Genomic DNA, 23437 nt, shown 5'->3' with positions numbered 1-23437 from the left:
TTTTTTGTCGGGGGTAAAAAAGAAGTAAGCAATAATTCCGACCATTATCTACCGCCTCCGAGATTTCGAGTTTTGGCTACATTCGGGCAATAACTCGCGGGCGGTGAGGGGAGAGAGACTCCGATCTGACCGCGTGTGAGCTGTCCCCACGGAAGTCGGTAATAACCCACGCGTACCAAGGTCAATGTCGGAATTCCACGCAAGAAAATTACTCTGAAGGCGTTTTTATAAATGTATTAATCAAACCCTTAATAACAAGCTTATCGTAATTAATAAAACTCACGAGTCTCGACTTTGACAGAAGGCCCAAAGAGGTGGGAGGGAAGACGAAGGAGAAGAAGAAGAAGCAAACGCCCGAATAAAAATACCTTTGAAGAAATTAAGGAAAAAAGGCAGAGAAAAGCAAAGAGCACACGAAAGCAGCTTCGGAAAAGAATCGATATTCTCTCTCTCTCTGTCGAAGAGCTTGAAGCTGTTCGATTTGTGAAGTGATTGTCTTTCTTTGGAGGAGTGAATCGGAAGCTACTGCAGGAACGAAGGAGTCGAAGTTTCTTTTAGGGGGGTCGATTGGATGATCCTTGTTTGGAGGATTGGAAGCAGATCTAGAGGGAAGAGGAGTCTCTGACTAGATCGAGCTCGGTCAAAATGGTAAGACTGCTGTCTGATCCTTGTTGGCTTCTCTGGTTTCAGCTGTCTTAAGGACTTCGGAGTTTTCGGATTCTGTTTTCGATTTTTCGTGGACGAATAAATTTCGGCTGGATTTGCTTGTTGACTTATTTCTCCAGTCTATGGAGTAATCTATCTGCTAGCTAAATGATTCGGGCAATGTAACTGCCCGATAGTATCGTATTCCTGTGTGTTTTCCGGAATATGCCATTCTACATTGTAGTAGCTCGCAAATCTGAACGTGGCGTTCGGTATTTTGACGATGATGAAAGAGCGGGTTTGCTTGAGAAAGACTTAAATTGACTAGACTATGGTAGAGTGGAAATGGTTTGTCAATCAGAATGGGTTCTAAGTTGGACATTTTGGGTGATTGTAGCGGCACTTGCTTTGCTGGTTTCGGCCACATTTTTGGGATGAGACTGGCAATGGACATCCACTTGATTCATCAATTGATGAAACCAGAAAGATTGATGATACCATAAATTTTTTCAGTGGAAGCTGGGTTTGACTTGAATTTGGGCTTGACTGGAAAGTGTAGATTGGCAAAGTATGACATGAATTCTCTAGGAAAATGAGATTAACGGATTGGGCTCGATCGAAACACTTTGGCATTCATTTGTTTTTAGTTTATTTGTTAATAACGTGGCTTCTTTATCATGTTTTTTATTTTATAGAGGGAAACAGAGAAAAATCTTATGTACTTTTTCACTTGACTGAATCTCCAGAAAATTTTGCTTATAAACAACAACAAAAACAAGCCTTATCCCACTAAGTGTGGTTGGCTATAAATACCCAGTTATGGCATTGGGTTCGTACTTCTATCCAGTTTCTTGCAAGCTCTAGGTGCTCTATATCTTTAACATGACCACTCAATCTCAAATGAGCTTATGGCTTACCCTCATTGGAGCCACACCTACTTTTCCTTAAATTATTTCATGGCTAATCCTCTTGTTTTTCGTGTATTGGCATATCCAACCAAGTAGTCTCATCTCTACTGCAGGCATCTTCTTTACATATTGGTGCTTACCTGCCCACCCTGTCCTTGAAGCATTCGTAGCCTTATTGCCACCTTAGATAATATTCTCTTTAGCTTAAGCAGCATTCTCTGGAAAATTGCTCACTTGTTGAAACCCAGTTTTAGCACAAAGCATTTGAATCTCTAGTATCTCTTGCTTCAATTGTGTAAATACATTGCTATTCAGATGTACTGGGAAGGGCTGATATTTTTAAGTGCTTATATGCTGGCCGGCCTCTATGTCTGTTTCGCACATAGATGCAAGTACAGATGATGCCTTCTTCTGCAAGCGAAGTTCAGCTTTGGAGGAAATAGTTTGCCCAACATAAAAACCTGGTCGTCAGCCTCTATGTCTGTTTCACACGTAGATGCAAGTAGAGATCATGCCTTCTACTGCAAGCAAATTTCAACTTTGGAGGAAATAGTTTTTCCAAACATAGAAACCCGGTTATCTCTCCTGTTTGGTACTTTTGTTGAACGTTTTCTTAGCCTAGAATGATGTTTTAGGAAGTTGAACTTTTGCCCAAGTTCACATTCCATCCAGTTATAACTGATTCCTTTTCACTTTTCTGAATCATAACAAATTATGTGAATCAATTGTAGTGTAGATTTTATCTGTGTCTGTTCTATTTTGGATGTGCTTTAAGTTCATTAGAACTCTGATGTTACCTTTAATTGGAGTTCTATTTGGGACGTGTAATTTGTTTGCTTTAACCTTGCATCAGCTCTTCTGTGTTGATGTGGCACCCAGGGAGCTGATTCTACAATGCCTTAATTTATAGAGGCTTCAATGAACCAATATTACTAGACTCCCTAATTTTTGTTGTCTACATGCAGGCTGCTGCTGGATCTTTTGTTTGGTTGGAAGATCCTGATGTGGCTTGGATAGATGGTGAAGTTGTGGAAGTTAAAGGTCCGGAGCTGAAAGTCCTCTGCTCATCGGGCAAGACGGTATGGATGTTGCCAAATAACTTGATTCTGAAATTTTGTCTTTTTCTTCTGTTACCTTGAAAAACCCTTCCGTAATCTGCTGAAGAAATTGCTTGCATATGCCAATGTCATGTCTAGCAACTCAAGTAGACTTAAGCTCAGAGATTGGATGGAATACATCTTTTTTCTTCTTTTGGTGGAGTTACAGGTCCATGTGAAGGCCTCAGATGTATATGCTAAAGATACTGAAGCACCACCATGTGGAGTGGATGATATGACAAAGCTGGCTTATTTACATGAGCCGGGAGTTCTGCAGAATTTGAGGTCACGATATGATATGAATGAAATATACGTGAGTTGTCTTGTCTTTAAGTTGTTTCCTTTTTCCTGAACTGATTTTGGAGGAGTCCAACGGATGGTGCTGACCAAAGATACTGTTATTTTTACGATGATTTCAGACTTACACGGGAAATATACTGATTGCTGTAAACCCTTTTACGAAATTACCTCATCTCTACGATACCCATATGATGGCTCAATATAAAGGGGCAGCTTTTGGGGAGCTGAGTCCACATCCATTTGCAATAGCAGATGCTGCCTACAGGTGCTGCTTAATCTTGATATTTGACTTTCTATGACCTTCTACTTCATATGTAATGGGAGTGCTATTGATATGTGTAGACTCATGATCAATGAAAGGAAAAGTCAGTCAATCTTGGTTAGTGGTGAAAGTGGGGCGGGTAAAACTGAGAGCACAAAGCAACTTATGCGTTATCTTGCTTATATGGGTGGGCGAGCTGCTGCAGAGGGCAGAACTGTTGAGCAGCAAGTTTTGGAGGTAATTAAGCAAACCAATATTGAGTATTTGCCTCTACAATTGCGTGACTTGCTCGACATACACTTACAATACTGCAATCTTGCAGTCTAATCCTGTACTAGAAGCATTTGGTAACGCCAAGACCGTGAGGAACAACAACTCCAGGTGCGATTATCTTTCTTTATGAACATACAATATTTTTGCATATGCTCAGAACCTTCGCTACCTCATCCGGTTCATCTCATCTTCTCCGTTTATGTTTCAGTCGATTCGGTAAGTTTGTGGAGATTCAGTTTGACCAAAGGGGACGGATATCTGGGGCTGCTGTGAGAACTTATTTGTTGGAAAGGTCACGTGTTTGTCAGATCTCTGATCCTGAGAGAAACTATCACTGTTTCTATATGCTTTGTGCTGCACCTCAGGAGGTAATAATCTAGATTTCCAATCAAGCATTCTTTCAAGTTGCTTAGACAGAGCTCTCGTCCTTTTATGTTTATCCTACCAAAGCAAAGCATGTCATGGAAGTGCATGACTTTTGGAGAGGAGCTGTGAGAAGAGATGAGAGGGACAAAACTGTATTATACTAGAATAATGGATGGTTTGTTCTTTCTAAAGTAGGTTAAATTGACTGCAATATATCTTGGCTAGATATTATGTTCGATACTATGTTCTGTTCTCTGTAGAAATAAACAGATAGATTGTAATGAAAAATAATCTCCTCATACACTCTCATGTTTCAATATGAGAGCAATTTCTTATCATCAACCTCCAATTAAGATTGGTAAGTAGGAGTTTAGTATGAGCTATGTGCTTTTTTCGGTAAATTTCCATTTTTATCGAGTGAACTTATTACTGAACTCAAGACTTTGTCACTGAATGTTTGGTTCAAGCAAAAGCTCTTTTCCCCACATAGGCTATATCCTTTAGTGCACCCAATGTGGTGTGGTTTGTTGAATTCAATGCGAGCAAGCTTCTCTGTGAGTTCCATATGGAAATTGTATTTTTGACAACATCTAATATTAATCCGAGACCCTCTTATCTGTTTTCCCATCATCGTCCATATTCTGCTTCCTTTTTAGCCATTACTTTCAGGAATCAGGACTTTAGTGGTTGGCATTTTGTCTAACCTTTGGGATTGGGTATTTGTTGCTAAAGCAGAAATTTTTGGCCCTAGGGAAAAGGGTTGGTGTTTTGGGGGGGCTGCTGGTTGTTGGTGGCAAGCTCAGTTTCAATGAGAATCTCGTTTTTGTGACTATTTATCAAATTGAATTTATTGGGCTATGCACTTCCTTTGGTACTTCCTTAAATATGAATGCTACAAAGATGTGTTATCATCTCTAAGTTTCTTATTTTGGTTTTTCTTCATGCATAACTGTACTTTTCCATATACTCCACTCACAGTAAGATAAGGAGTGACTTTATTTCTGGACTTCTCAGAAAAAGTATTGAAGGTAGGTTTTTAAGGACACACTAAACAGTGCTATCTCTATCTCAAAAATTTCGTGATATGGAGAGGGTTTGTTTCCTTTCATTTAAAGAGCTCTTAAAAAATTTTGGCTCTGAAGATTCTCATAGTTCACTTTTTTTTTTACAGGATATTCAGAGGTTCAAGCTAGGACACCCAAGAACCTTTCATTATCTGAATCAATCAAACTGTTTTGCATTGGATGGTGTTGATGATTCAAAGGAATACATTGCGACTAGGAGAGCAATGGATATTGTTGGCATAAGTCCTCATGAGCAGGTATATGAGAGAAATCATAAGTGATCCTTTGGAGCACATACCCCTTTAGCTTTTTTCATTTATTTGTGTCTTTTCAGGACGCAATATTTCGAGTGGTGGCTGCAATTCTTCACCTTGGGAACATTGAATTTGTGAAGGGAAAAGAAATAGATTCCTCAACACCCAGGGATGAAAAATCTTGGTTTCATTTGAAAACTGCAGCTGAGCTATTAATGTACGACACCATCTTATGTACCGATGGAATGAGTGTTAGACATGCTATACTGTCTACACTTTAATGCTCTCATGCAAAAAATTGCAGCTTCCTAAGTGTGAGCTCTTTTCAGGTGTGATACAAAGGCACTGGAGGATTCGCTTTGCAAGCGTGTAATTGTAACTCGCGATGAAACCATAACAAAGTTTGTGGATCCAGATTCTGCAGTTGGCCAAAGAGATGCTCTGGCAAGAATTGTGTACTCAAGGTTATTTGACTGGTGAGTTTCTGAAGCATCCTTGGAGATTGTGATATTTTAAATTTTGTTTTGGTTCTCATTGTTTTGCTTGTAGTCAGTGTTTCTTCCTTTTTCTTTTTAGTATTTGGCGTTTGTTGAAATGGAGTGAAGTCTGGATGACGATTTATTTTTTCCTTGTTTCACAGGATTGTAGATAAGATCAATAATTCCATCGGTCAAGATCCTGACTCCAAGTCTTTGATTGGGGTACTCGATATATATGGGTTCGAGAGCTTTAAGACAAACAGGTGCTTATCTAATACATGCCTCGGTGATTATCAATTACAGGAACTAGTCCCTTTTTGTGGGCCATTTACACCCTTGCTTCCTCAACTTAAGTATCATAAGAGCAAGACGCCAATTTATTATAACTGAAGATGACATCTTAATTTGGATATCATGTTGTTTTCCATGCATTTGGTTGGTTGAAAGCCTCATCTTGTAGATATTTGCTAAGACCTCACGTCACAGTTGTTTAAGGCATGTATAACTTTAATGAATTCTAATATGCGAAGATAAATTTGGAGGGTGTTTGTCTGACTTGCAGCTTTGAGCAATTCTGCATAAATTTGACAAATGAGAAACTTCAGCAACATTTTAACCAGGTTTTCCTCCCATGGTTTTTCTTCTCTCTCTCTCTTGTCCTTCTCATTTCAGCAACACTTGTAGATAGCTTGTATGTTTACTTGTCATTGAGCAGATTATTGATGCTTTCACATCCTTTTCCAGCATGTGTTCAAAATGGAGCAAGAAGAGTACACAAAAGAAGAAATTGATTGGAGCTACATTGATTTTGTTGACAATCAAGATATTCTAGATCTTATAGAAAAGGTGGGTAGCATTGGCATATGTTTGTTAATAGGGTAACTACATATGCAAAACAAGTCTCAATTAAAATTTATCCGCATGCCTACTTCAGTTTCCTAACGACTGGGGTGAATTTTTAGTTGATAACTTCTTTTCAAATTGCTTACTTTTCTTGAGAAGAGGAACTATGCATCCAGACGTGAAATGACTCTGATGACAATCTTGTGAAGTGTAGCTGTAACTCTTGTATATGGCACAACAAGGAATCTTCTTTCCTGTGGCAGTTTAGCTTATTTTTACAGTAAAAATTAACAACTTACCTCTAATATTACCTACCTATAGTTGAAGACATTTGTTCCAATGTCAGTGTGCAACTTATTCTTAGCCAGGTCATTCTACTATAAAATCACTTTGTGCAAAAGGAAATTGTGGAAACACTATAAATATCTTCTCTTCTGACTTTTGAGACATTGTTTTACACTATAATTACCAACACAACAAAAACCCATTGATAAGTGGCTCACAACTGAAAAGTCCTACCTAGTAATGCTTTTTAAATGGTCCACCAGAGAATTCTTTTCTACTTAATTCGAGCTGACAAAGACATGCGAGTCCTTCAAAGAGTGGAAATGGAATCTCATGTCATCTGATATGCTTATCAAAAGGCGAGTATACTCTTTAAGCCATGAGACTAAGGTAGTTCAACTCGCATTGTTACCTAGGATTGGTGGGGTCCTTGTGAAATCTGATCGCAAGATCCAATTGTACAGTGGTAAAATCTTACAATTGTAAAGTACATGCAAAATGTTTAATGAGTCGCATGCAAGTTGGTAGCAAGCTCTAGACTACGAAAAAGCAGAAAATAAATTTCTCTTCAGTAATTTTGCAAGTACCCAGATATGATTTTAACTTGACCCCCTTGGTGCCCTATAGTAGTTTATTGTTTACCTATAACATGTGAAAGAATAACCACGAAAATTTTGCTAGTTAGAGGGAGATTTCTTGGACTCTTGTGGAAGGGAGAGAAAAAGTTACAATTTTCTTTAATAAATTGCATCTGAGAGTCTGAAACTATGTGCAATCTCAGTTGTTGTAAAAGAAGGAAAAAATCAGTTTCTGTCGGCATTAGCTCCATTTTCCGTTGACAGAGCTGCTATGAAGTGGCATTTTCATTTGTTATTTGGGGACACCGGATCTTCCATTTGTTTCAGTTGAGAGAGAAAGCAAGAGTCCTAGATGGTCCTTTTGTTGTGCCCTAATCTGAAAGCAGATTGGATTTTCTTTCATCTTTTCCTTCTCAGTTCCTTGTTTTTTTTTCAGGGAATCAAATTCCCTTTCACTCCCTTATCAATGAAAGTGTGTTTCATTGCCAACTGGAGAGTTTTATCTTATTTTTGGGTTTTAAAGAAGCCCAAAAGTCTGAGGAGCAAGCACCTCAAATTAAAAACAGCCCGTTCAATCAGAACCAAGTTCATATGAGTTGACTCACGAGTTTGGCGAGTTTATCAAATCAAATTGTTACTTTACTCTGAGTTCAGTAGATAAATTATTCGACTTTGAGCTCTGTTTTCTCAATTTTACTTTTATGGTCAAAGCGACTTTATGAGTCAAATTGCCATTTTTGACTATGTTGCTATTAGAAAGTCCAACCCAAAAGCATAATGATAGGTGGAGGGAGACCACATGAATATAAAGAGCATTTGGGACCCGTTGTCAAGCAATGTGGGATTATACTTCAACACCCTTTCTCACGTGCAAGCTGGATTACGAGCGGCGGCACGTCAAAATTTGACTACACATATGCATGTGGAATTTTGATCACGCACATTTGTGAAAGGGAAAGCACGGGCTCTGATGCCATGTTAGAAAGTCCAACCAAAATGTTATGCTGATAGGTGGAGGGAGACCACATGAATATAAAGAGCATTTAAGACCAATAGTCAAGCGATGTGTGAATATTTCAACAGTTGCATACCCCTTAGTTCCTATTGCAAGGTAGGAAAACAAGTGGCTATGGGCATACAATGATCACCTAGAAGAACCTTGTATATATTATGAATTGTAGAATCAGGTTGTCACAAAATATATTGACAGTATTTTCAAGCTGAAATCTGGCAAGGGTTTCTTTGCTTTTCAACAGTATGGCCATTGATATCTGGGAGTACCTTCAGCATTGTTAAACATTGCACGAGGTACTTTCACTATTAAGTGGATAAAAAAGGTGGAATCATCAGTAATCTAGGAATACAAGTATAACCCCTCATTTTCCCATTCGTGACCTCCGCCATGACAATTAACAATAAAGCTTACAAAGGACTAGGACATAAAGGTTCATAGGAAATATGGATCAACAATTTGTTTTGGCGTTTTCAGGATGAGTAGCTTTTTCTTCGATCATTACTTATGAATATCCTCCTTAAGTGCTTTGTAGAAAGCTGCACAGTTTCTTATTTTACTTCTAAGCAAAGTATGTTCAGTTGCTCTTATTTATTCATGACATTCTTTCTGGTTGCCATTTACAGAAACCTGGTGGCATAATCGCTCTTCTTGATGAAGCCTGGTGAGTAATATCATGGAAAAATATCCACTGCAACCATTTTATTATGCGCTGTGACATAGATCAATGTGGTAACGTGGAAGACTAGCAATCCTTGTTTAATTTTTTGACTCTTTCTGCGGTTTGAATGTGCAAAATTTGTATTTGTAGTATGTTTCCCAGATCAACGCATGAAACCTTTGCTCAGAAGCTTTATCAGACATTTAAGAACCATAAACGCTTCAGCAAGCCCAAATTGTCACAGACTGACTTTACAATTTGTCATTATGCTGGAGATGTGAGTATGGTCTATTCTTTGGTTTATTAGAGTAATATCTCTTTAAGTTGTAGAATCAGCAGAGAAAACTGAAAATTCATGGGACTTAAAGAACAGACATTGCTGATCTCATGTTGCAGGTAACCTATCAGACTGAACTTTTTTTGGACAAGAACAAAGACTATGTTATTGCAGAACATCAAGCGCTCCTGAGTGCTTCTCAATGTTCTTTTGTTTCTGGATTATTTCCACCTTTGGCTGAGGAGTCTTCCAATAAGTCAAAGTTCTCGTCAATAGGATCTCGATTCAAGGTTGATGTTTGCTTTATCTCTTATGCCTGATTGTGGACTTCATCGTTTGTTATGTCTTACTAATAGCGTCCTTATTGACTCATGCAGCAACAATTACAAGCATTGCTTGAAACTTTGAGTGCTACCGAGCCACATTATATACGATGTGTAAAGCCAAATAATCTTCTTAAGCCAGCCATTTTTGAGAGTAAAAATGTTCTACAGCAACTGCGTTGTGGGGTAGTACTTTTACTAGAATTCAGTTGCCTTGGCACAAGTTTAGTTGCCTCAAACTAATCTGCTGCTATTCTGAATTCTTTCCAACTATTTTTTCTCTCTCTCAATATTGCACTTTAGGGTGTTATGGAGGCCATTAGGATAAGTTGTGCTGGATATCCAACAAGACGGCCCTTTTTTGAATTTGTGGACCGATTTGGGATTCTTGCTCCTCAAGTTCTTGACCGCAGGTAACTTGAATCTTTTTGTAACTTGTTGTTTATGACTTATCACTGTGCCTCTTGAACTGATCTGTTAGCGGTGACAGTTCCGAAGAGGTTACCATCTGCAAGAGGCTTTTGGAGGAAGTGGGATTAAAGGGCTATCAGGTATGGAGTAATAGATATTCAAAATTGCTTCCAGAACTTGATGGCGCAGTGGAATGTTTCTTTACATTCTTGTTCAGGAGATCACATTCCCTTGAGGATTCTTTGCAGGATTTATTGCTTTCATCCTTGGTTTTCCCCTCTATGTGGTGTTCTCCTAAGACAGGATACTTGCTGATTTTTTTAGCCAAACTTAGAAACCTTTTGGCAATTTAATCTATACCAGCATGTATAAACAAAAGCTATGTTTTCATCTATCATTAGTGTTCAATTTCTTTTTTTATACAAACGTATGTCTTGTTCGGCATTGTGTCAAAAGAGTTGCATGAAGTGACCAGTGCTTCTTATTCTATTGAAATAGTACATGTATGCATTCTGTTCTTGTCTAAGCACGATGATGCTGCATCATCTGAGGTAATCATGCTTCCTTAGTGATTTTGCATAGTTTCTGTTATTCAGAGAGCAATCGTGTATATATAGATATAACACAAGAGAAATTAGGGAACAACAGAAGAGAGGCTGAATGGCAACCTGAGGAAAGTGGAGGCCATGTACGTGATGTAAAATTGGTATAAGCAGCAGCCTACATGTGTTTGCGTGACAAGTTATCATTATCATTCAAGTGACTGATGAGAGTCATTTGTCTTTTTGTGACTTTTTATTTCTCTAAGGACAACACAATGGCCTCACTCATGTAGATCAGTTTGCAGCCATAAATTAAGATCACTTACTATTTCTAATGGGGAAATGCGATGCGTCTCTTGCAATGATTTTTTATGCGCTGGATAAAAATTTGGGACGTGAACTAAGATATAATTTGCATTTGCAGATTGGTAAAACAAAAGTATTTCTCAGAGCTGGTCAAATGGCAGAATTAGATGCTAGTAGGACTGAGGTCTTAGGGAGATCGGCAAGTATCATTCAGAGACAAACGCGTTCTTATTTGGCAAGGCGAAGTTTTGTCTTGCTTCGAAAGTCTACGATGCTTATTCAAGCTGTTTGCCGAGGTATATGCTCAGTTGGTGTCAATAATTGTCTCTTTTACTTAGGGGAGTCTGTATTTCGGTCATGTCACATACTAAACATGGGAACTGGTTGAGTATTTGATGCCTGAAGTTTCTTCTTTTGCCAATTTCAGGACAACTTGCACGTCAAGCATATGAGAGTATGCGACGTGAAGCTGCTTGCCTCAGAATTCAGAAAGATTTGCGTATGCATATTGCTAGAAAAGCATACAAGGACTTGTATTCCTCAGCCATATGTATACAGACAGGCTTACGTGGGATGGCTTCTCGATGCGAGCTACGACTGAGAAAGCAAATCAAAGCTGCCATCGTTATTCAGGTAGGTGTCCATTTTTCATCCACAGGGGTTTGCAATCCTTTTGCCAGTCCAAGCTTTTGCTTCAACCAAGGAGTTCGGAGCAATTATTCTCTGTGCTACTATTCGTGTCATCTGTTTTCCTTGTAAAAGGTTTTAAATAATGATATATTTTTTTTTTGCTTAACCTACAGATCTATATGGTATGCCATACATCTCTTTTCTGTTTGATATAACTTTGGAAAAATCTCTCTGTTTTTTTTCCCAGAGTCATTGTCGCAAGTACTTGGCACGGGTCCAATATTTGGATACTAAAAAAGCAGCAATTACAACTCAGTGTGCATGGAGAAGGAAAGTTGCTCGTGGAGAACTGCGGAAGCTTAAGATGGTGATTTGTCTTCTTTCTTGTTGTGACCTTTTTCAGATCGTTTGGTACATTGTTAGTTGAAATCCAGTTAGACTTGTTCGTCTGATTGTAATATCTGTTGTATAAGTCATGATAGCAATTTTATTTTTGCCAATTGTCCACAAAAGAATATCGATACAGTGTAGTAAGTGCAATTTTTCAGGAAAAAAGGTACATTGAATTAGTAGGAAAATCTTATTTTGGAAGTTGATGAAAGAGATAGGCAGGAGTGGATAGAATGGTGGTATTTGTGTGGGAAAATAAATCACCAAGGATAGTGAAAAGTGTGCCAAATAATGACGTTATCACTTGCTTGTTCTGTTATCACTGTTGTATGTTTGACTTGTCAAATTCTTGGACTCATTTTCAATGTTGGACTTTTGATAAACAGTTGAAGTTGCCTTGCATTCCTTGCCTATGCTTCTTTTCTAGTTGTGTGGTCTTTCTGAAAATTTGGAGACCATGCCTGTCCTTTTCAGTCTAGTAATAGTTTCTTTCCTGTATTTACACAGGCCGCCAGGGAAACTGGAGCTCTTCAAGCCGCCAAAAATAAGTTAGAAAAGCAAGTGGAAGAACTTACGTGGAGATTACAACTGGAGAAACGCATGAGAGTAAGTTCCATGGCATTCTATGCTTAAGGTCTCTGTTAGCTATGGTATAACTTTTAGTTTTGGATTTTATTTGCTGAAATCAAGGTCCGATAGTGTTATTGCTGTTTCATTTGCGTGGAGAGCAAGGCTATACATGTGCCTCTCATTGATCGAAGGTCTTCCTTCACAGCATAAGGACTGGGTTTGGCTGTCTCATTTCAAATGCATGCGAGATTAAGGCCTTGGACAAATATAAGAGGCATCTCATAACCTTGGTGTGACTTGGCAATTTATTTAGCAAGAGGCCACTGAAAGTACTTGATTATTTTGTGAGTTTTAGTCATTGAAAAGTTACTTGATAACTAGTTAGTTATTTATTGCTACGTTTGGAAACTTTCATATCTTGTTGGTTTGCGGCTTAAAAACAGAGATATTTGTTGAGAAGCAGTAACAAGTTTCTCAGGCAATTATTCATGGCGTATACTTATCGTATAAGTTCTAAGGGTGTGCTTTTTTGGGGGAAAATTTCATGATAAAGGAAAGCATTTTTCAAGAAATCATATTTCAGGAAAAAGTTTTCCCCTTTTCAAGTTAGGGAATTCATTTTCCTAACTTTAAGCATGCCTAGTTTCTTTGACCGTAAGTGGTTTTTTGTCAATTGGTCATTTTCAGCAAACCAAACGCGTGAAAGTCCAGAAAGCTATTTTTCGGAAAATTCTTTCGCTCAAACAAACACTCCCTAATTTCTTATTCGTTTTGCTAAAATTTTGCAGGCTGATTTAGAAGAGTCAAAGAATCAAGAAAATGCAAAACTGCAGTCTGCTTTGAATGACATACAACTTCAATTCAAGCAAACCAAAGAGTTGCTTTTAAGGGAACAAGAGGCTGCCAAAAGAGCAGCAGAGATAGTACCTGTTATCCAGGAGGTTCCAGTCATTGATCATCCAATGATGGAGAAGCTTTCGAGTGAAAACGAAAAACTCAAGGTAAGATAGTTGGAGCAGTATCTGCATGTTCACCATCATCTACTTATGAGAGTCATAAAATGTTAATATGCTCGTAAGAGGTCCTATCTTTTATATAGGGAATTGCCTTTTCCATAAACTGCAGGGTTTGGTCAATTCTCTGGAAAAGAAAATTGATGATACTGAGAAAAAGTATGAGGAGACAAAAAAGATTAGTGAAGAAAGACTGAAGCAAGCTCTGGACGCAGAGTCAAAGATAGTTAAGATGAAGACGGATATGCAAAGGTTCTTTTCATCTTGCTTGCTATGGTTGCTATCCATGTTAAAAATGGATGATGCCATGTTAAACCAGTCAATTGGTTTCCAGTTTTCTTCTTTTTCCTCTTTAGGATTTCTCCTTAGTTCTCATGTCAGAGACATTTTCTTCTTCCTATCTGTAGGCTTGTCGAGAAAATCTCGGACATGGAATCTGAGAACCAAATACTTCGGCAACAAACATTGCTGAACTCACCTGTGAAAAAGCTGTCGGAGAACTCACCAGTGACATTATCTCAGGTTAACATGCATAACAAAATTTTGTGCATTGTGATTCTCTCTCTCTCTCTCTCTCTCTCACACACTGCGATCTTTAAATTGCAGATGTTGGAAAATGGCCACCATGTAATTGAGGAGGATGGAACAAATGTAATAAAGCTCAACTTTACCATCTCTACTCATTGTTCTGGATGTGCATAACTGTATCTCACTTGGTGTATCTGTTTTCAAAATCTTTATAAGCAGGAACCACAGAGTGCGACACCTGTGAAGAAGTATGGTACAGAATCGGACAGCAAATTTAGGAGATCCCATATTGAACGCCAACAGGTATGTTCCTGCGTAAATCAGGGCGTGCCTTTTCTGACGTTCCTTTCTTCCTGGTAAGCTTGTGTTTCTTTTTTGCTGATTTAATATCCTGAATTTGTAGGAGAACATCGATGCTCTTATTAACTGTGTTGTGAAGAACATTGGCTTCAGCCAGGGGAAGCCTATAGCAGCATTTACGATTTATAAGTCTCTACTCCACTGGAAGTCCTTTGAAGCTGAAAGGACTAGTGTATTTGATCGACTCATTCAGATGATTGGTTCTGCAATTGAGGTAATCCAAATGAAATCATCCATAACTGGGTCTCAGTAATGAGAATCCTCAAGGCAATCAACATAGCATAAGATTATCTCTCCGAGCCTTTCTAATGTACTTCGAAAATGTTATGAAAAACGCTACTTCATCTGTTCACGTTGGAAGTTACATCCGATGCATACACTATTTGTTTACTAGAAGATGCAATTAGTACTCTGCTAGCTTCATTCAATGCTGTTTTCACCAGTTCCGTTGATTTTCATTGACTTGTTTGTTGATTGCTTTTTTGAGTAAGTTTAGCTGGTGATTCTGCCTATTGTCCAGTTAGCTGAATTTTTTGCTCATATTAGTTGTTTTTTATTTTTTAAGTCAACTTTAAGTTCAAACTGTCATAATCGTCGTACATATATTATAAGGGTAGAAAATGATATGATTTTAGACCTATATCAATCTAAATTTACACTTTCTTTTGCCATGTAAATTCAGAAATCTAAATTTGGTTTGAGACTAAACAATTTAAATCACAGAGAGTACTGGTGAAATAAAAATTGTAAACAGGTCAGAAGTTTGAGTTAATGGAAACCTGCTATGAAAGAAAGAAATAACGAGAAGCTGTTGACAAATGCTTTATGTGAATGAAATTTTATTATGCACAAAGGAAATACTAATTTAGGTCATTCTTTGTTTTTTCCTAAATTTATCGTTTAAAGAAACTTCCGGGGATATATCATTATTAATCGATTTTGTATGACTATCTGATTTAAATTGATTTTTCTCTTTCATCTTCAGGAATTTTTAGAAATTAAGACAGCGACAATGTGTTTCTTATTTTTTTTTGAACTGGCAGAGCGAAGATAGCAATGATCATATGGCCTATTGGTTATCAAATACGTCCACACTGTTGTTCTTGCTCCAACGAAGTCTGAAGGCCGCTGGATCTACTAGTTCCACCAATCATCGGAAGCCTCCTGCTCCAACTTCGTTGTTTGGGAGGATGACCATGGTACGTGTTGGATTTCAAGCGCCCCATTAGTTTTTAAGTATTCTATAACATTGCGATGCATAGTTCTCTGAATCTCCATAATCTCCGTGTATTATTAAAAATCGGACATTTTATGCTCAGGGATTTCGTTCATCCCCTTCTTCTGCAAACCTTGCCGCTGCTGCAGCAGCTGCAACAGTGCGCCAAGTCGAGGCGAAATACCCAGCTTTGCTTTTTAAGCAACAGCTCACAGCTTACGTGGAGAAAATTTACGGAATTATTAGAGACAACTTGAAGAAAGACCTTGGGTCTTTACTTTCCCTTTGTATCCAGGTATATCCAAATGACTTCCTTGTTCCAATGTAAATCTTATTTAAGGCAAGATGGTCTTATGTACATTTGTGCTGCCTGGCTTCCTTTGCTGTTATGCATGCTTTTCTATGTTATTCCCTGCAGAAATAATTAACTGCTTCACAGTTTTTCACTCTTTTTGAAAGGATGATCCTTGCCCGTTCATATATTGCACTTATGATTAAGGTTTATTATGACAGCTAAGATTTGTTCGCTGGTCTCTGTTCATTAAAAAGCTCTTCCGTTTTATTCGGATGAGGAAGAGATAAAAAAACTAATTATCAGGCAATGCACCCCAGTTGAAGATTGTTGTAGATGAGAATGGATCATACCATACTCTTCTGTTATACTTCACTTATACAACCAGACTGCAATTGTTGTAACCTTTCGCATGTAGTTTGATTGTACAATTGCTTGATAGAATTTTACCATAGTTTGAGTTGGAATGACAAAATGCATATCACCACCGTGCAATACCAAACCAAATACGATGAGTAGTGGGGTCCTGAGCTTATCAATAGTTCAGTGGTTTTATGGTGAAGTGTTCAGTTGGATGCAGTTTGGTATTTTCGTAGGTGATTCCACTGATTTAATTTATGCCTTTAGCCAAATTTACTCAGGAAATTGGAATAGAGAAATTCATTCAAAACCTATGCTTACACAGGAATTTGTTCCCCTTATTTTTCGTAAAATGTTGCTTGCTTTATGTGTGTATACTCTCCTTTTCCTGAGAGGACTGTGTGAGTTGCTGAGCTTGCAAGCGTTGGAATCCTAAACTGGTCGCCATAAGTCCTCTGGTGGCCAAGATTTTTTTTTAGCTTTTACCTTTTCTTTTGCAACATTTTGCATTGTTGCCAGAGATGCATATATATATATATATATATATATATATATTAAGTATGTTTCTTGTATTCTGATTTATATTAACTGATGCTGACATATTCATGCTGCACTTTAGGCACCACGAACGTCTAAAGGAAGCGTACTGCGATCTGGACGGTCCTTTGGCAAGGATTCTCCTTTGGGTCACTGGCAGAGCATCATTGAGTGCTTGAACACTCTTCTCTGTACTCTGAAAGAGAATTTTGTATGTCACTTCATGTCCCGTTTACTGTTCTCTGCCACATGAAGTTTGGTGCACCTTTTTGTATGCTTATAATTTATTGCTTTTAGGTGCCTCCAATTCTGGTTCAAAAGATTTTCTCCCAGACATTTTCATATATCAACGTGCAACTATTCAATAGGTAAACTTTTTCCTTTCTCGTTTATTATTGGGGGATCAGGGGGTCCTAATCAGTGTACTTGGCCTATGAAATTTCAGTCTTCTTCTACGCCGTGAGTGTTGTACTTTTAGCAATGGGGAATATGTCAAAGCTGGATTAGCTGAGTTGGAGTTGTGGTGCTGCCAAGCAAAAGAAGAGGTAATTGTGTACCATTATTTTTTATTTTATTTTATTTTATCTTGCAATGAATTTTTTCATTGTCCTCTTTGTGAAGTTTTCTTTCTGTGTAAACTTACTAATTACAGTTTGGTATCACTAATTGCAGTATGCAGGCTCGTCCTGGGAAGAACTTAAACACATTAGACAGGCTGTAGGATTCTTGGTAACTTTCGATCTCTCTAAAACACATTTTTTATATGATCCATGTTATTGTCTTTCCTTTTGGGTTGTGTTGTTAACTTTCTGTGGAGAAGGCATGCTTGCTGTTTCTGGTTTAGGTTTAAAGACTTAAATAAAAAATGCCTAAACCATACTTGGACTTGCTTTCCAGTTGAGTCTGCAGAACTGACATAGCATCTGTTTTTTAACTTCCATTACCATGCATATCTACTTATAACGTCTGTCATTCTTGTTGAGGAATAAAATAATTATTAATGAAGTGTGAAGGGGAATCTCAGGTAGGTATTTTGTCATCCATGGATTGGCTCTGTCATCTAGATGTCTGTACTACTTGGTAATCATACTATTCTTTGGAGTACTCGTCTGCTTCTTTCTCATCTAATTATTTGCCTGCAATGCAACTTTATCCACAGGTTATACATCAGAAGTATAGGATTTCTTATGATGAAATCATCAACGATCTATGCCCGGTAACTCTCTCTCAACAACACGAACACAACCCCTAAACAAACCAAACACCCCCCCCCCCCAAAAAAAAAAAAAAAAAAAAAAGGCACGCTTCGTGAGCACGTGTGCCTTTGAATGTCCTGTGACTTCCAAGGCAAATTTATGGCAAATAACTGGAAAAACTTTGTTTGCCTTGATTAGAGTTGGTATATGAATTCCATAACCTGCAAAACTACTTGCATCCCTCGCTTGTCCTCTTTGCCGGGTTTTTCATATAGATAGTGCACACTCACTCGATCTCTCTTTAAATCTGTTGGTTCGCTGCTTGTTCAGGTGTTGAGTGTACAGCAGCTGTACAGAATATGTACACTTTACTGGGATGATAGCTACAATACCAAAAGCGTGTCTCCTGAAGTAAGTACTATCACGATGGGTTACATTTCGAATGCCATGTTGTAGTTCTTTAGCTAAACCCAAGAATCGCCTAATGTGTCATACAGGTAATTTCCAGCATGAGAGTACTGATGACCGAAGATTCCAACAGTGCCGTGAGCAGTTCGTTTTTGTTGGACGATAATTCTAGGTGAGATTGACTTCAGCACAATGTGCTCTCATTTCTATAAGTTCAATAAATTACAATTAATGCGGTTAAAGAAAGTTTTAAGAAACGACAGCCTCATTTCTGGATGTGAAAACATAAATTCAGAAGCTACCCTCCCTGTTAAAAAAGTAGCACGTCTCCTCCAATAGTGACAATTCCTTTTATTTTCTGCTTTCTAAATAAGCCATTGCTGTGGTCGACTAATTAATTCATTTAAATGCAGCATTCCTTTCTCGGTTGATGAACTTTCCAATGCACTCCAAGAAAAGGATTTCGAAGACGTGAAGCCTGCGGAGGAGCTTCTGGAAATTCCAGCCTTCCAATTTTTGCACCTGTAAAAGGATCCTCATAGCATTCATCCTTGGATTTTCTCGTCGGCATTCCATGGTGCTTTCAAAATATTCCGGCAAAGTAATGGCGATTGTAAATTTTTTTTTTTGTTCCTTATCTACTTTGGGGGCGTCTAATTCTTGCCCTGCATCATACCCTGCCGACATGTTATTTATTTATTTGTTAATTACATCCTACTTGTAAAATGTGCATAGTTGGAAAACGGCAGGGTTATAGTTTTTGATTGAGTTTGTTTTTGGTTTCCTTTTTTTTTCTTTTGGGGTATTTCCACCATTCTTGCTAGAAGTAATATGGCAAATTTGTATATGGGTCATTTGTTTGGTGGTTTGAGTAATTGCACTCTCCACCTAGACTTTGTTGTACCAAAGTTAAAGCACAAACCGAAGATATCAATGAGAATTTGGTTGTGGTTATGTTTTATTACAGCTACTTGCATTATACACAGCAATTAGAGATTATATATGAATTGTGATTGGCAGCGTGCGCGTGCACGCGCGAAATAGAGGATTTCATTCTCTTACACTAGTGAGATTGAATCGTGCCGACTTGAATCACTAGATTTCACAATCACAGATCTTCAACATTCAGAGGGGATATCGTTGAGCTCCATAATGGATATTGCCAAGAAATATCTCTATCTCTTCGGTCTCATGTACATTGTCCTTGGTTCCACTCTTTGATTGCAGCAGCTGGAATCGACTCTTGAAAGCCATTGAATGCTCGATTTTGCAAGCATCTAAAAGTCGAGATTCGAAAATAAATGACGCGTTTTCTACAATCCCACGAGGAATTCACATGGTCAGATTTGGAGCGGACGTGGAGGTGCTGATCAGGAAGCTATGGTTGGGGAACACGATCGGCTAGTTGGCGGCAATGACAACCTGTGCTCCGAGGTGACAACAACCGGGCAGTGGTTGAAGGCGATGAGGATTGACGGTCAAAGTTGTGGGCTTTCCAGTGGCCGGCGAGGCTATCCACCTTTTTTTTTTTTTTTTCCCACAAAGATAAGAATCCTATTCACCTTTATCTCACTACCGACATGTGAATTTTTTGATCCCGTAATATCATTTTTTCAACTAGTCATTTCCTATCTTGAGCAACAAAAACACCATATAGGATAAAATTTATTACATCCTGACTTTTATCCCGGTCACAAGATAGGTACACAATGTCTTTCGTGAGAGTAATAAATGCCTCATTTTGAAGCAAAGCCCAAACCAAATCCCTCCGACTAAGTAAAACCATTGTGCTTCCCATCCCACTCCAACATCACCAATACAAGTCTCTCACCAACGTCTTCGGGACCAGAATTTTTCATTAATCTTTAGGACCCCCAATGGACCACCCGCCCATGAAAAATTTGTCAAACCAGTACAACTGTGATCTCTCTTAAATCTTGAGGATCAATTTGCAACTCTCGCATGGTCCAACAGGCCACGACAGCCCGCCACCTGGCGCCGCGGCTGCTGGCCGACACGTGCGGGAGGTACGGATGAGTGGATAGGCCTTCGTGGTTGGGGAATGGGATTGGGCCTCGGATTTCGACGGGCCCCCACGTGGGAGCCCGTCGGTGTTCACCTGAACATTCTTCAACTTTGGTCCAGGGGGTTGGTGACTTCAATGGCTGTTTTTTTTATTCAATCGCTTTAGGTCCCCCACTCGTTGGGGCGCCAATGGATGCGTAGGAGACTGAATGCTTCTCAGCCACACACGAATTTGACAGTCTCATCAGTCGACCGTCTTCAAAATTCTCTTCTGGCCGACAATTTAAGGTGGGAAGAGCATGTTTCAAGGTAAAACTTGCAATCGGGCCGGTGAGAAACTTGTCCGATCCCAAATTTCAATGCATGAAGGGTTTGTTTCGGGTTATGATAAATTGAAAAACCTATTCAGACGGGGAGGTGAAACTTGAAACCTAGATCCTGTAGCAAGTTCTTGTGTTTTTCTTGATATATGTCTTCGCACAATCTTACGATATTTTATGACGTCCTATTATGAATATATAATTTGGAATCACTAGTCTAAGTTTTTATTTCCGGTCCCCGACCACCGTTCGTCGTCTGCTGCCCTCTGATTGCCAACCTCTAGTCCCCGGCTACGGGTCTCTAGTGCCCAAAGGTCGTTCCCCAGTCGTCGGCCATCTACTGGTTGCCGTTAGCCGGTCTTCGATCCTCGATCCCCAGCTGCCATTCGCCCGCCGCCAATCTTCGGTTGCCGTTCACGCGTTGCCGGTCGCCCAATTGTTGAAATTTTATGTTGTTATCAAATGAATTTCTGCTTTAGGAATAGAAATTTGTGTTGTTCTCAAATGCGTGTGTTTGCTCGAAACTTGTCCAAGCAAATAAAAATACAAAAATCTATTCGGGAAGAGAATGGTTGTCATTTGCATCCTAAAAATGACGATCCATTACAATTGTGGAATTAAGAATACAAGTGAAACTTAGATATAACTTGAAACGGACCCCTGGAGCTTGTAATAGCATAAGTCCAAGTTATTTATGGTACGTTTTAAGTTCTAAAAAATGAGGAACCCGTTACGATAGACAAGTTTCATATTCCGGATGAAATCTATACGGAACTCGAATGTGCTTATCATTTTTAACTTTGTCTCGTCTGCAATCGGGGCTTGGCAATTTCTATGAGTTTCTCCCTTTTCTTCACCGCGATAACGCGAGACTCGGATTTCCGCTCTTTCCTCCCCTTTCCCGAAAGGTGAGAGAGAGAGACGCCAATAGGCCTATAATCTCCCGGCGGGTGCTTCTTAGCTCCGGACGGCTCTGACGGATTGGGCTACGAAGATGAGAAAAAAGCTCGTCGACGTGGACATTTTACGAAAGGGATTCACGATGGAAAACGTTAAGCTCTTCTTGAAATCTGTGTGCCCCCGAATTCTCGATGTTAATTGTTCGATAGTCTTTCTCGCTCTTCAAATGCCACGTGGCCATCCCTAGCCAAGCAAGTCACGTGGAGATGGAGATTAATCTTGCGACTATTGAAAGGTTGATGGAAATTGATTGTCTTCGTTTCGCTATCTTTTTGGAACGGCTTCTTTCAAATTAAGACGACCGCAATGCAGCCAACCCAATCCCCAGATTGTATTCTCGGACTACTTAACTCAAGAGATAGAAAGTTGTCAGTGTTTATCAGAACTGGTCCTTAGTCGGGGTTTCCCGATTCTAGGGTGGGGATCGCTCACCCGGAAACAGATCACCCCTAGCTGAAGCTCATCCCATTTAGGAGCCCACAAAAAAAAAAAAAAAAAAAATTCATCCCATTGTATAAAACGAAATACAAAAGCGTACAAAATGACGCGGTCACTTCCACGAAAGTCGCATTCGTATCTCAGTCGGCACCAAAGTCATCAGACAAAAAAAGAAGTAATAAGAAAGACAAGTCACAGCCACATCATTCTCAAGATTTGTCTTCACTTGGGTCGATGGCGAAGCAGTGGGCGAGTCTCTCGCTCTCAAGTCCCCTTCGCACAGACCGGTGAGAGGAGGATTTCGAACGTATCTCTGTCTCCCTCTCTCTCTGATATTATCTCCGATCATCATCATCTTCTTGCTCGTGCAATGTGTGGTTACCATCCAAGATGAATGCGGCGGGAGCGAGTCGGACCGTTGAGTGAGTTGAACGAATGGGTGATGAAGAAGAAGTTTAAGTTGCATTTGATCTTCAGTTTGTGGTTGACTTTCAGAATGTATTATTGAGTGCGTCTTTGACTTCCCCATATATAATCCAGAGACGTTAGATGAAGATCTCCAGCAGCATCCGCCTCGACGTGCCCTGTTGTAGCAAGCAATTGCATGCATGCATGCATTCACCAGGGTTACATCGGCTCCTTTGGCACAAGTGGTACTTCTCGGAGATTTCGTCGGTCCTTCCTTGATTTTTGGACTTTGGGATCGTCCGATTTCGTGTACGTATGTGCTCATGAAAGCAATCTGTACTTGGGCGGTCCTAAGATCTTCGATATTAGGTAGGTGTTCGAATCGAAAATGTATACAAACCCTTTTGATCATTCTCTCTTTTTAAAGATAATATGGGGTACGATCCTAATCAATTTATTGTTTCGAGGGTAATTAGCACAGTAACCCGTCGTCATGAGTCCATATTGTAAATTCAAGCTCCTTAGGATAGGAATCCGACCCTCCACAAAAAAAAAAAAAAACCCAACCATGAAAAATAAAAATAAAAAATGTCATACACCCGCGTTCTTAACAAAAATGTGTCCAATTTCGAATGGAAGGAGAATTATATTAAAGTAGCTACAAATAATGTCATCGAAATCATCCAAGTTTTGACCTTGACACGCGTGCGCCCGCCTACGTGCACATTCGCCAAAGGTGGCGGTGGTCGTCTTGGCGGCAGTTGCCAGTGATGTTGCTAGAGTCGAGATAACAAGTTATGACAATCGATATGCAATCTTTATAAAAATTGAGGGTATTTTGACAAACACAATATGTTAAGGTAATTTTGCTTAATTGGACCATTTTCTTGTTTAGTCGCC

The 23437-nt window shown here is 39.1% G+C and overlaps 1 protein-coding gene across 2 annotated transcripts; it reads left to right on the top strand.

Moving 5' to 3' along the window:
• The first annotated feature begins 337 nt into the window (after positions 1 to 337).
• LOC115754555 (myosin-6-like) lies at positions 338 to 19350 on the top strand. 2 transcript variants are annotated; one of them, XM_030693610.2, is made up of 39 exons: positions 338 to 648; positions 2519 to 2632; positions 2820 to 2963; positions 3070 to 3215; positions 3293 to 3449; positions 3535 to 3593; positions 3694 to 3853; positions 5023 to 5172; positions 5250 to 5386; positions 5499 to 5645; positions 5810 to 5911; positions 6211 to 6268; positions 6393 to 6494; positions 8993 to 9030; positions 9178 to 9304; positions 9424 to 9594; positions 9682 to 9813; positions 9931 to 10040; positions 10118 to 10178; positions 11005 to 11182; positions 11314 to 11519; positions 11764 to 11883; positions 12414 to 12512; positions 13265 to 13477; positions 13602 to 13741; positions 13897 to 14011; positions 14096 to 14140; positions 14237 to 14320; positions 14421 to 14591; positions 15421 to 15576; positions 15697 to 15888; positions 16865 to 16993; positions 17080 to 17150; positions 17228 to 17327; positions 17455 to 17511; positions 17942 to 17998; positions 18309 to 18389; positions 18476 to 18558; positions 18800 to 19350. In XM_030693610.2, exons 1-39 carry the CDS (start codon positions 646 to 648, stop codon positions 18912 to 18914), a joined length of 4530 nt encoding a protein of 1509 aa, XP_030549470.1. In that variant the 5' UTR covers positions 338 to 645; the 3' UTR covers positions 18915 to 19350. The 2 variants fall into 2 exon arrangements, with proteins under 2 accessions (XP_030549470.1, XP_030549469.1); XM_030693609.1 differs by lacking the exon at positions 338 to 648 and having other exon boundaries at positions 2513 to 2632.
• Positions 19351 to 23437: the final 4087 nt, after the last annotated feature.

This window comes from Rhodamnia argentea, chromosome 1, assembly GCF_020921035.1.
Source record: "Rhodamnia argentea isolate NSW1041297 chromosome 1, ASM2092103v1, whole genome shotgun sequence".
Taxonomy (NCBI): Eukaryota; Viridiplantae; Streptophyta; class Magnoliopsida; order Myrtales; family Myrtaceae; genus Rhodamnia; species Rhodamnia argentea.
Note: the sequence above shows the minus strand (reverse complement) of the source record. Positions and strands in the feature narration are given on the sequence as shown.

What these genes read in the sequence shown, in the direction of transcription:
- LOC115754555 (XM_030693609.1), top strand. Translation starts at nt 2,513, where the DNA reads ATGCAGGCTGCTGCTGGATCTTTTGTTTGGTTGGAAGATCCTGATGTG. An exon ending in GCTGCCAAGCAAAAGAAGAG is followed by an intron (nt 17,328 to 17,454) that starts GTAATTGTGTAC and finishes CACTAATTGCAG; the next exon opens with TATGCAGGCTCGTCCTGGGA. An exon ending in CCAAAAGCGTGTCTCCTGAA is followed by an intron (nt 18,390 to 18,475) that starts GTAAGTACTATC and finishes TGTGTCATACAG; the next exon opens with GTAATTTCCAGCATGAGAGT.